We start from the raw sequence: 12,127 nt of genomic DNA, 5'->3' as shown, positions 1-12,127 counted from the left end.
AAATTTTTAAAGATATATGAAAGTACTGTGAAATCCTATGATAAATAAAGCAACAGAAAGTTGTTTTTCAAATAGTAATCATTGGAAAGACCGATTTTAATGCCGCACCCCCAACAACCTCACGTGCAATAAAGGCCTTAGCTCTGCAGTTCATTAATTCAGAAAAAATATAGAAAACACTTTGTATACCTTGGTCTGTGAAGCTGTCATTCTGTAAGTTTGGCTACATCCTCCAACAACCCTCATGGTTCCTCTGCCCCATCCCAACACACATGTCATATGACTCCTATTTCTCACTTGGCTATTCAGTTAGTTATATGCCACAGCTAAAATCTCAGAAACTTACGGTATAAATGGAAAGTTGAATTTAGACTAATGATCTTCAAACTGGGCTCCACGTAACCATTAAAATCTCCTTGTGGAGGCATTTATCTCTGTGGACACATTCAAATTTGTATCCATACCGTCTTCACTGGGCCACAAGCTTAATTTGTGATTTTGAGGGGGGGGGGAATAAAATATCAACAGAATTGCACACATTTGAAGAGTTTGAAAATTGTCAAGTTTAAAAATCCTTAAGGCAGCATATTTTTCGCATAGTAGTAGTCTAATATAAAAAATTTCCTATGGACTATACAAAGAAATGCAGGAAACATTCTTAATGAATGAAATCCTCACTATCAGGTTCATAGTACCTGATAGGCAGGTAACTTCTATAAAAACAAGAAATAAACTATGGAGACTTTATTCAAAGAGCCCCATTAAACAAACAAAAAGCAACATACAAACAAAACCCACAAAACTTGTGTTTTACCAAAGACTGCGATTCATGGGGTCGCAAAGAGTCGGACACGACTGAGCGACTGATCTGATCTGAGTGTAAAGTGGAAAAAAAAATCAGCCAAAAAATCAAAGCAATTCAAACAAAATGTGATTTCAATCATGTACAGCCATTGACAAACTTCCACATTCTGGTCTTCCACATTCCACCATTTTACTTAAACCACATTTGCTAATTCTCTACCTATTAGTCCTTTAACAGGAATGAAAAATACTGAAAGGCAGTGACCCCGCTTTCACTTCCAGCAGATGACAAAGTCAAAAGTGGACTCTGGCCTTGAACAGCTGTGTGCTCTGGGATGGCCTCCCCCACCCCCAACCCCCCGACCCCTGCGCCCAATTTTTCTGTTGTCAAACAGGGGTAATAGCCCCCACTTCACTCAATAATAGTGAAGATATAAGATCCACGTCAGCGTCCATCAAGGGCCTAGGACAATACCAGTCTTGCATTAGGTACCTTTAAACCCTTAGCACAACTCCTCTCCTGGGGAGCACACTAAGCCTGCTGAGGGCAGCTGGCTCTGGCTCCCTCCCTCACACTTCAAACCCACAGCTCCTCTCCTCCCTCCTGCAGGGGCCAAGAGGTACCTCCTCAGGTGTGAAGGCGATCCCTCAACTCTCGGCAGGTCTCCTACATGCCCGGGCACTTTCCTCCAGGAGGTCCCTCAGAGAGGGGAGAATTATGCATTCCACGTTTTCTTCACTCTCCCTGAGCTGGCTCCTTTCTTTAAACCTTAAACATATTCTAGTTTCTTGCTTTAAAAAAGAAAGGAAACTTCTTTGACTCCACCTCCAGGACAGTCCTATCTTTTGTTTCTACTTCAAGGCCACTTTTTACAAAGTTGTTTGAACTGGCTGTGTCTGGGTCCTCACCTCCCACTCACTCCTCCGTTTACTTGAAATTTGGCTTCCAGCTCCACCAAAGCGAAGAAACGTTTGTCAGCAAATCCCCAACGATTTCCTTGTTCCTTTCAGCGGCTGCTTCTTGGGCCTTATCACATCTATAGCATTCCTAGTTCCCCGGGGCTGGGGCACTGCGGAAGATTCCCCTCTGTAACCCTGCCCGAGAGTCTGACACCGTGGCCGCCTGTCTCACCTCCCCCATATCCTTCGTGAGTTTCTCTTTCTCTGGCGATCCCCAAACGTCGGTCTTTCTCAAGGCCCACTCACTGCCTCCCTCCTTCTTTTCTTCAGCATTCTTTCCCTCGGTAAATTCATCCACGCTCTCTGCGTCCACCCGTAAGGTGAACAGAAAGCCCTCTTTGTCCCCACAGTTCTGGTTTACCTCTGTTTTTCCAGACTAATTGTTGATCTCCACCCTTCCCCTAAAAATCCTAGTTAGGATGGAAACAAACGGTACAGTCCCCATATCACTTACTATTTGTATGCAGATGACTCCGAATTGGGGCCTTAAAAGCACAGAGGCTGAGAAGGTGGGCCCTCGAGTTAGCCCCCTGGGTTTAAACCCTGCTCCATTGCTTTATTAGCCTCTGAGACCCTGGGGCGATAATGTAATCTCTCTGCATTTAAGAAATCTTACGTACTAAACAGGAATACTAAAACGGACTTCTTTTAGAATCAAGGGTTAAATGAACACATATGAAGGCCTTTGCATACGGTCTACCATATTTTTAAGTGAATAAATTTAGCTATCTCAAACTTGTCTCCTGAGTTCCTGACGTTCTAGAGAGTAGAATTTGATGAGTTCAGGTGAGATTTACTACGGGGGGTGGGGGGGTGGGGCAGGGGAGGAGCAAGAGGTGACTTAGTCTGTGTGGGCTTTTTATCACTTGTAAATTCTTTGGATACCACTATTCTCCCATCAAACTGTGGCTGAATTCCTCACAGAAGACTCCTGTGACCTTTGAACAATCCTTCCAAAGGTAAATATCGATCATCATGGGAATGACGGTGGTCTATTTTTCTGTGCACTTTCAGAGAACTGCTATATAATTTATGCTTAATATTGGCTGGGGATAGCTTGGTGGAAATAAACTCTGCTTCTAAAATGCTTGGGTCAAGTCATTTTTATTTTTCATGACTGTGGCCATTTCCACCATTCCTAAAACATCAAAATTCTTCAGTGACAACTTGGATATGAATCAGCTCAACAGTTTCTTGGCAATTAAAAGAAAAAAAAAAGATGTAATTTTAGAAAATACTTTAGGAATGAGAATGTTGCTGTATATTTTAGGAAACTGAGCACAGTTTCACCTCTTTCAGATTTTATGGCTAACTTTTCTATTTTCCATAGATTTCTCATAATCCCTAAGGAAGTGTGTCTTACTTTGATTGAAACTTTTCAAAATAGGAGAGATTTTATTTTATACATGTTTTCTCATAGTTCTCAATTTCATATCTTCATTTTCATCTGATACACTAGCCTAACTACAACAGTTTGCATTTATAGACTTTGTTTTTTAACCTAGGAGATGATCCTTCCTTCTATGTATCTCTCCAAAGCTTGTGGATGAATTACAGAGCTCGTGTATACCCAGAGGGCTTTTTCTTAAGCGTTCCCTGTTTGATCTGTGACTCAGCATTGTGTTCCCTAACCCCTTCCTCTCCTGAAATTCTGTTCCTTCTTTAAGACCCAGTTTAAAATATAGTTCTAAGAGCCTTCTCTGTTCCCAGAGAGAAAAATTCCCCCCTTCCTCTGACAGACACCTCTGTTTAGCCCTTGGTTCTGGCTTCTCTGGTGGTTCAGATGGTAAAGAATCTGCCTACAATGCAGGAGACCAGGGATCGATCTCTGGGTTAGGAAGACCCCTGGAGAAGGGAATGGCTACCCATTCCAGTATTCTTGCCAGGGGAATTCCATGGACAGAGGAGCTTGGCGGGCTACAGTCCACGGGGTTGCGAAGAGTCGAACATGACTGAGTGACTTTCTGCTTTACTGTATAATTAACTGTCCATGTGTCTTCCTACTCCAGTACATCCTAGTCCTGGGGAGCAGAAATGGGCCTCACCTATCCTTGTACCCCTCATGGACCAGTGTCTGAGGCAGAATATGGTTATTACCCATTGAGCATTTACCCTGTGCAAGGCCTCTTCTATACTCAGGACCTAGTGAAGAAGGAACTGTTATACCCATTTTACAGATGAGTAAACTGAGGCTTGGAGAAGTTATGTCAATCATCCAAGTTTGTACAGCTGCTGAGAAGAGACAGCACTCATCCCTTATGGACAGTGACTCTTCTGCTTGATTAGATAAGCATAAGATTTTGTTTTGCTTCTTTAGGAGGAAATATGGCTCCAGAGACTGAGCTTTTAACCTCAGCTATACATATATAGTGAAATCAAGAGGAAAAAATAATTTTACCAAAAAGAAAAAGAGTTGCATATAGTTTTCCTTTTTTTTCCCTCTGTTGATAAACAAAACAAAGCAATGCTGTGTGCACAGCTTTAAATTTTTCTTTGTGAAAACAGGACAAGTATGAAGTGAACCTAGTTGTTTTTTACCACTTATAGTTAACAGTTCTGAGTGAGTCAGTGGGAAAGTCAGGGCTGCACTAAAGCCACATTTGTGTTTCAAATGTTTCTATACTTACATTGACTACTCTAGATCATAACTACTCTAGATTCAACAGTTGAGTAAGAAGTTTCCATGATTGTAAAGGGTTGGGGTGGGGGTGCTAATATTGACTAAATTACTTTCAACTGACGAACAGGTTGGATTCTGAAAATTCTGTCTCTAGGAAGGGCCACAGAAGCCCATTTAACCAACGATGAGAGCACTAGTCTGAGTCAGCAGGCCAAAGGTTTCTGCCACCACCAATGCTCACTTTACCTCTGTGTGTTTAAGCTTGAAGTTGGAGAAATGGCCCCTATGTTCCTCTAGGGAGATTGTCCAGAAGAGCTTTTAAAATGACATTATTTTATTATTGCTGTTGGTATTATTTTTAAACAATATTATCTAGTATTCAGATAGGTTTCTATGGGGAACAAAGGTTTTGAATGGGAAAATGGGGATTCTAAGAGCCAGTTTCTGTCTGCTCCCTACCAACACTATTTGGTAGAGGGATCTGGAAGGTCTGGGTTCCCACTGCTCTGGGTGGGATTTCCCTAGGTTTCAAGCCCAAGGCTGGGAACAAGAGGAGGAACCAGGTGCAGGAGGGGAGAGGACCAAGGAAACTGAACCCACCACCACACCAGGCCTTTCCCAAGTCATGCTTTCCTCCCTTCAGATCTGAGTTTGGGCCTAAGAGTTTGTTCCTACTGTGTGTTCAACAGAGCTCTTACCCCTTATCCCTCAGTAACAAAACTAATCCAACGGCACTGCCTACCTCAGGGTTAATTGTGGAAATGAAATGATCTGTAAACTCCATGGATGTTAAATGTTATTCTGAGTCATCTCAGCATATCTGGGGGATGGGACTTAGCAGTTAAGGAAACTGTCCAGTGAAATGAAGTTTTATCTTATTATTTAAAAATGTAACTTATTATTTAGTGACATTGTTTAGTACCCTCTCAACAGTATGCTCAGTGTTTTGGCTCCTCTATTTATTCCTCTTAAGACCTGGATAAAATTGGTACTTCATTTTCTCCATTTTACACATTCAAAAATTAAAAGATTGAGTCATCTGCCCAAGGTCATCCATTTTATAAAAAGCAGAGCTAGGAGTCATAACCGATGCCAAGCCTTTGTGGTCAACCACAACATATAAGATTACACAGACAATAGAAGCGTCATCTCTTTTCTCCAGTTCACAGCTCACTGTTTCCCTGCACTGTATGCTGTTAGAGATTTAGTGGCTTATCAGTCATGCACCCTTATTAGACAATATTACAATGATAACAGTTGTCTCTTTAGGACTCTTGAGTTAAGTGGAGGTGGGGTGGAGTAGACTAGGCTGGTGATTCCTTCCTATACATTAAGTGCCCCCAAAATGAGGATCCTAAGAAAGGCTGGTCAGAAATGTGAAATAGTAATGCTTAAAATAAAATGGGAAAACTGAAAGTACTTACTCATTAAAGTAACTGGTGATTTAGAAATGTACTTCTCAGTTGGTCCTAGATCTTTTCCCTAGAGAGACTCCTTTCTCCGCTGGAGGTTGAAGCGTCAGGTGGGAGAGCCCAGAACCTGGGCTCAAGGCAGGTAAATTCACCTCTGGGGGCTGCTCCGTTTGTGAGCCAGCGTCTGGGGAGAAGAGGCCATTTCCGGTGGCATCTGGAGCAAATAACATAAATCAGCACTTTCTTGCATTAGGAAGTGGAAGACTAATGACCGAAGCTTTAAGAACTGGGCAAATAGGGAAACAAACTGGTAAGTAAATCAAACTGGAGCTTCTTCCTGAAATTTGGCTCTTAGCTTGCTTTCATTTTACATTTCTAAGTAATTTGGGTGTAATGTCTATTGACTCTTGCTTTGTTTCATTTTAACAATTCAAACTCTGGGTTCTTATCACCCTTATTTGTGTGGTTTGTTCACAGCTGGGAAAGCTATTAGAAGGGGAAAGGGGGAAAGACTGGGGACTGGAAGCAGAAGTGAAAAGAGACATAAGAGAAATGATGAGAGGAAGACTGGTCCCTTTTCTAATTAATTTTTTAAAGTCAGAATCCTGAATTTTTGTATGGGGGCATTAGAGTTTACAGGCCACTTTCAAATCCCTTCCCTTGTTCCTCCCACCTCCTGTGGGTGGAAGGATAGACCATTCCGCAGCTGCAGAAAGCAAGGGGTCTTAGCCACAGGCCTCTGGTAAACACAAAGTGGCAAAGCCTCCTCTCCTGCTCCCCTGGAAACCATCAGGTGACAGGAAACGGAAATGGGAAGTGGTTCTCTGATTGATTAGATAAGCTCAGAGCTTTGTTTTGTTTGGGAAGGATCTGACTTGGAAGAGGAGTATCACTTCTACAGATCCCAAGAGGAAAGAGAAGGAAGAAATAAATCAGAAAAAAAAAAAAAAAAAAAAAAGAGGAAGTCAAGTTTTAGAAGTTTTCTCCCAATAGTGAACCTTCTAAAGTATGTCAAACACTTTAGGATAAGGTATCTCTCCATTGCTTTAAATGGTGTAAGATACCTAAGGAACAAGAGTAACAGATTCCAAAATAGTGCTGAAATAATGTCTTTCATCCCTTGATTTTTTTAATTTTAAATTGTTTCAGGTAAATTGGCCTATTAAGTGATGCATTTATCTTTTCTTGAAAAATATTACTTTACTTCGCTGACTGCCCAATGTATGGCTTAAAAATTAATCCCACACATTACACTGTTTTTATCCTATTTTCTATAGCCACAAATCAAATTATTTCACACTTTTCCCATGAATTTAATTACAATGATTATTGTGTCTCAAGGCAGGGCTGTACCTAGAACCCAAATGATAACTTTTGTATTTTAAACTTCAGAGTGGCTTGTGACATCACTTTGAAAATGTGCCATTATTTGATTCTAGCTATTCTACAAATGAGTTGCAAATCTAACTTTAGTATTTTAAAATTCAGAGTAATTTGTGATATAACTTTGAAAACTTGCCATTATTTTGAGTCTAGCAATTTTGTAAATGAGTTGCAGATCTTTCCAGTTCTCTAAATTCCAGCTAGTGTGTACATGGTGAGAATAAAAGAACAATTTAGAGGATGACTAAAATTCACATAATCATCCTAAGACCAGAGAACAGAGGAGCTGTAATAATGCAAATGCTAATCTCACTTGTACTCTTCAAATTCAAAATGAATTTTTTTGAGACCAAGTAACAGATTATTTCCCACAGATTTTCTTACTTCTAAGAACTTACTATGATATATGGAGAGAGTCACAATTGCTGTTCTGGCCCCATTTCATGTTCTATAGCTCAGTGAGCTGGCTTTCTCACCCAGCTTTTTCCTAAAAGATAATGAGAACTATGCATGTATAATGTTTTACACTTAAAATGTGCTATCACAATAAATCCTGGTTTACAGAGTAAGGCAAGCTCTCATTATCTTCACTTTGCAGATGGTAAACTGAGGGAGAGCAGAAATGACATAAGTCACCTCGATGGGTCAGCACAGGATGGAGCACAGCTGAGTGCAGGCGGGCATTTTCACGGCCCTCTGCGGGGGAAGTCAGACAGGGCACACTGGCCTCACTGTCATCTTTACACCATTTTGCTTGTTTCTAGAAGCTACTTAATGCACAGGGTGCAAAAGTTCAAAAGGTGTATGAGAAGTAAGTTTCTTTCCCTTTCTTGTTCCCTAATCCCTTACTCTTCTTTCTAGAAACAATACTGTCACACCTTGTCTATTCTACCAGAAATATTCTCTGCAGATATTCTATATCTGTCTGAAATATTTTATTCTCTTTTTTCCTTTCGAAAGAGTCAACTTCCATTTTTATTGAAGGCTCTGGAAAAAATACAAACGCCACTTAGAACCAGTGGTAAACTGCAAAAAATCTGGTAAATCATCCAGACTGTCGCAAGCACTCAGATGTTTGAAATGCTGTAGAAAACTCGAGAGTCACAACAGCCTATGAAAAGAGGTGGGCTACTGTCCTTTTGGGTTTGGCCCTGATATCCCATCTGGGGATCACTCAGAAACCTTGATCTTGATTTGTGATGTGGTAATTGCATGTCTTTTGATGGAGAGGACTGGAGCCAGAGCGATGATGCTATGAAATAAAGTGAACTGCTGGATGTCTGACTTTGGGGCCAAACAGACTTGGGTTTGAAACTTGATTCTTTCACTTTGGGAGTCACTTAACTCCTCTGTGACACTGCGATTTTCTCATCTGTGAAATAAGGATAGTGATAACCACTACAAAGAGGCATGGGTTTAAGGAGAAAATAGATCCAAGTACCAGGTACACTGCCATGGCTAGTAAAATATATCTGTATCATTAGTCATGGCTCATTTTATTCAGTCTTTCCCTCATTCATTCAAAATAATTGTGGTAGGCAGTGTACGAAGTGCTGGGGAGAAATCACTGTGAATATGTGGGGGGAAACCCCCCCCAAAAAAAACCCTTGCCCTTATTGAGTTGATCTTTGTGTTAGGGGAGGCAGGTAACTAAAGAGCAAGTGAAATAATATGTTAGATAAATGAGAATAGGAACATGATTGCTGGATGGGGCGAATGTAAGGACTGCGGGTTGGAATTTTAAATAGGGTGGTGATGGGGTTCATGACGCATGCAGCACCTTGACATGTTAAATATTTTAAGCTGAAAGAATGTGAGAAACAGCAGGTACTGAAAAGACTCTGACCACCACCCCCACCCTTCCCCACCCAACCCTGAAAGCAAGTCTTAAGACCCTGTGTGGGAGAAGCTCTCTCCATTTAAGAAATGAACATTCTTGGACTTCCCTGATAGCTCAGATCATTAACAATCTGCAGATCCCTGGGAAGATCCCCTGTTGAAGGGAATGGCCATCCACTTCAGTATTCTTGCCTGGAGAATTCCACAGACAGAGCAGCCTGGGGGCTACAGTCCATGGGATCGAAAAGAGTCGGACATGACTGAGCGTCCTACACGTACACAGCATCCTTATCTCTGAAGACAAAGGGACTCCGAGGAATTCCAATAAACAGGGCTTGCTAAGTTCCCTCAGTTCACTGCCCTTAACTCTCACCCTTTGTCCTATTGATCTTCAAATCCAGTTTGAAAACATTCAGGCCTATTCAATGGATGCGAGTTTGAACAAACTCGGGGAGATAGTGAATGACAGGGAAGCCTGGCATGCTACAGTCCATGGGGTTGCAAAGAGTCAAATAGACTGAGTGACTGAACATCAACAAGAATCCTCCCTTTGGGTCTTCATTTCTTTAGAAAGGCTAATTTGTAACTTTTCTCTTGTTAATTTGTCTTTTGTTACAGAGATCCTGCTAAGAACAGTGCAATGGAAGTAAACAACCTTGGTTCAGAGGAGGCTGCTGTTGAGAAGTTGAGGGTGGAGGTGGGGGTATGGAGCAAACTTGGTGAAATCTGGTGGGAGGAAGCACCAAGCAGAGAGAAGAACAAGGAAACAAATTGACTGGGCTGGAGAGAACAAGGGAGAAAGACACAGGAGATGGACTTTCTTCACACAGAGAAGAGAGAGGCAGATGGTGACGGAGTCCTTGGGCCTAGAAAAGAAAACAGCGGTCTCCAAGGCCCTTGCTGAATCATCTGACTTTGGGGAAAACAAAACCGAACTTTAAGTCCCGCCCTGATGCTCTGGGACTTACCGTCCCCTGCCCAGGGGACTTATCGCCCCCTGCCCAAAACCTCCCACCCCCTGTTCAACTACAAATGCCATCTCAGCTGAAGATTACTGAAAACGTCCTGCCTGCCTAACATTTCCCTCATCGCTTCCACAAACCTCCCTTTAAATATGAAGCCTCCCTGATCCGTCTTACACGCAGCCTGGTCGTTAGGCCGACTGTCACCCCTCCTTGCCTGAATAAAGGTAACCTACTTTTCTTGAGGTCGTCTCTCCTTTTCTGCCTCGGCCCGAACTGTACCTTACAGCTGGGAATTCCCTGGTGGTCCAGTGGTTAGTTAGGACTCCGTGCTTTCACACTGTGGGTGTGAGTGAGGGCTTGGGTTCCATTCCTGGTGGGATCCTGGAGAACTAAGATACCATAAGCTACATTGTGGGGTCCCAAAAAACAAAAAGTCAGGGAGAGGGGCAGATTAAGGGTCATTGAAAGGACTTGGGCTTGTTATTTGAAAGCTGTTGTGAGGGGCTTGAGCAGAAAATTAACACCCACCTTAATAAGACTGGGATGTGAGGGAAAGCAGGAAGACCAATTAAGGAAGTTACCAAGTAATGCAGGAGTTGAGGCTTAAACCAGAGTGACATTAGCCAAGGAATGAGAAAGAGTCAGATTCTGGATATATTTTGAAGTAGAGGTGACAGGATTTGCCTGTGGAGAGAGGACAGGGTGTGAGAGAAGGGGGGAATACAGAGCTAGCTCCATGGCTCTTGGCCTGAGCACAAGAGGGACGAAGTTACTGAGATGGAGAATCAATGGGAGAAACAGATTTGGGGGTGGATGGCTTGTTCCCTTTGAGATTCCTTGTACACATCTAAAGTCAGCTGTGGGGTGGGGATTTGGCACTGGGCAGAAAGGACTAGCCTAGAGAGAGCAGTTTGGTTTGGGTTTGGATGCTGTTGCCAATGGAGATGGTGAAGCTACAGAAGAAAAGAGGTCTGAGAATTCCTGGGAGGTCAGGAAGAGGAGAGGGAACCTGGAAAGGGCCTGAGAAGGAAGAGTCAGTGGCTGCAAGAACAAAGTATGAGGTCCTGGAAGCCAAGAGGAAAACGTGTTTCAAGGGAGGAAGGATGGTCTCAGTCAGAGACAGGTGATAAGTCAAGTGGGATGTTTGACCACTGGCAGGACATTGGGTGACCTAGACAGTGTTGGGGACAACTGCTGATTACAGTGGTTAAGAGAATGAGAGGAGAATTAGTGGCAGTGCACCCTCCAGGAGTTAAACTATAAGCAAAGGGAAACTAAAGATGTGGGGAAGTGGGGGGAAGAGAAATTTTGTTCCTTTTAAGATGGGAACAACAGTAGCGTGTTTGTATGCTTACAGGAATGATTCCATAAACAGGGAACAAGATGCTGCAGGAGGAATGGGAGAGAATTCTGGAGCCATTCCCTTGAGTTGGTGAAAGGACTGGTCTCTAGGGCCCAAGTGGAGGGGTTGGCCTTGGATAGGACAGTGGACATTCAACCAAAGAAATTCCAGGAAAGACACCGAATGCGGTGAAGGTGCCAGCGGGCAGGGGTTTTCCTGACTGCTGTTTTCTCAGGGAACTAGGCAGCAGGGTCCAGGTCACCAACTGAGAGTGAACCTGGGGAGGGTGGTATTAGAGGTCTGAGGATGGAGAAGTGAAAGTGAAGTCAAAGTCACTCACGACTGTTTGCGACCCCATGGACTATACAGGCCTTGGAATTCTCCAGGCCAGAATACTGGAGTAGGTAGCCTTTCCCTTCTCCAGCGGGTCTTCCCAACCCAGGAAGATCTGGGGGCGTCCCAAACTGGGGACTTCTGCATTGTGGGTGGAGAAGAAGGTATGAAATAGTCATCTGGGGAATGAGGAGGCTGTCTACTCAATAGCATGGGGCCCCACTCAAAGCTAGGAGCCCTTACTTGGATGGGCTTCCCTGGTGGCTCAGACAGTAAAGAATCCACCTGCAATGAAGGAGACACAGGTTCAATCCCTGGATCCCCAGGAGAAAGAAATGGCAACCCACTCCTGGGAAATCCCATGGACAGAGGAACCTGGCAGGCTACAGTCCATGCTCAACAGGGGTGTTTGGTTTTCTCTAGTCTGTTTCAGCCACAGAGGTGCAGGTACAGAGTAGGCAAAAATACT

At 43.0% G+C, this 12,127-nt stretch overlaps 1 protein-coding gene and 1 long non-coding RNA gene across 15 annotated transcripts in view; one reads left to right on the top strand and one right to left on the bottom strand.

Annotated features, from left to right (window-relative positions):
- The window catches only part of PCED1B (PC-esterase domain containing 1B), a 149,438-nt gene that overhangs the window by 8,572 nt on the left and 128,739 nt on the right, over window positions 1-12,127 (bottom strand). For 5 of the 14 annotated variants that reach the window (XM_055581781.1, XM_055581731.1, XM_055581764.1 and 2 more), the window contains one exon: window positions 5,809-6,010. Coding sequence is in view for 1 of the 14 variants with exons in the window: in XM_055581725.1 (XP_055437700.1) it covers window positions 1,937-1,945 (9 nt within the window). In the remaining 13 variants the exon portion in view is untranslated. The other 9 variants (XM_055581789.1, XM_055581748.1, XM_055581739.1 and 6 more) reach the window with 9 other exon arrangements.
- On the top strand, window positions 2,590-10,225 carry LOC129652822 (uncharacterized). The gene is made up of 2 exons (XR_008714801.1): window positions 2,590-2,723; window positions 9,637-10,225. It is a non-coding gene; the product is annotated as an uncharacterized LOC129652822 (long non-coding RNA).

The sequence above is a fragment of the Bubalus kerabau genome, chromosome 1 (assembly GCF_029407905.1).
Source record: "Bubalus kerabau isolate K-KA32 ecotype Philippines breed swamp buffalo chromosome 1, PCC_UOA_SB_1v2, whole genome shotgun sequence".
Taxonomy (NCBI): Eukaryota; Metazoa; Chordata; class Mammalia; order Artiodactyla; family Bovidae; genus Bubalus; species Bubalus kerabau.
This window is presented reverse-complemented; position numbering and strand designations above follow the sequence as displayed.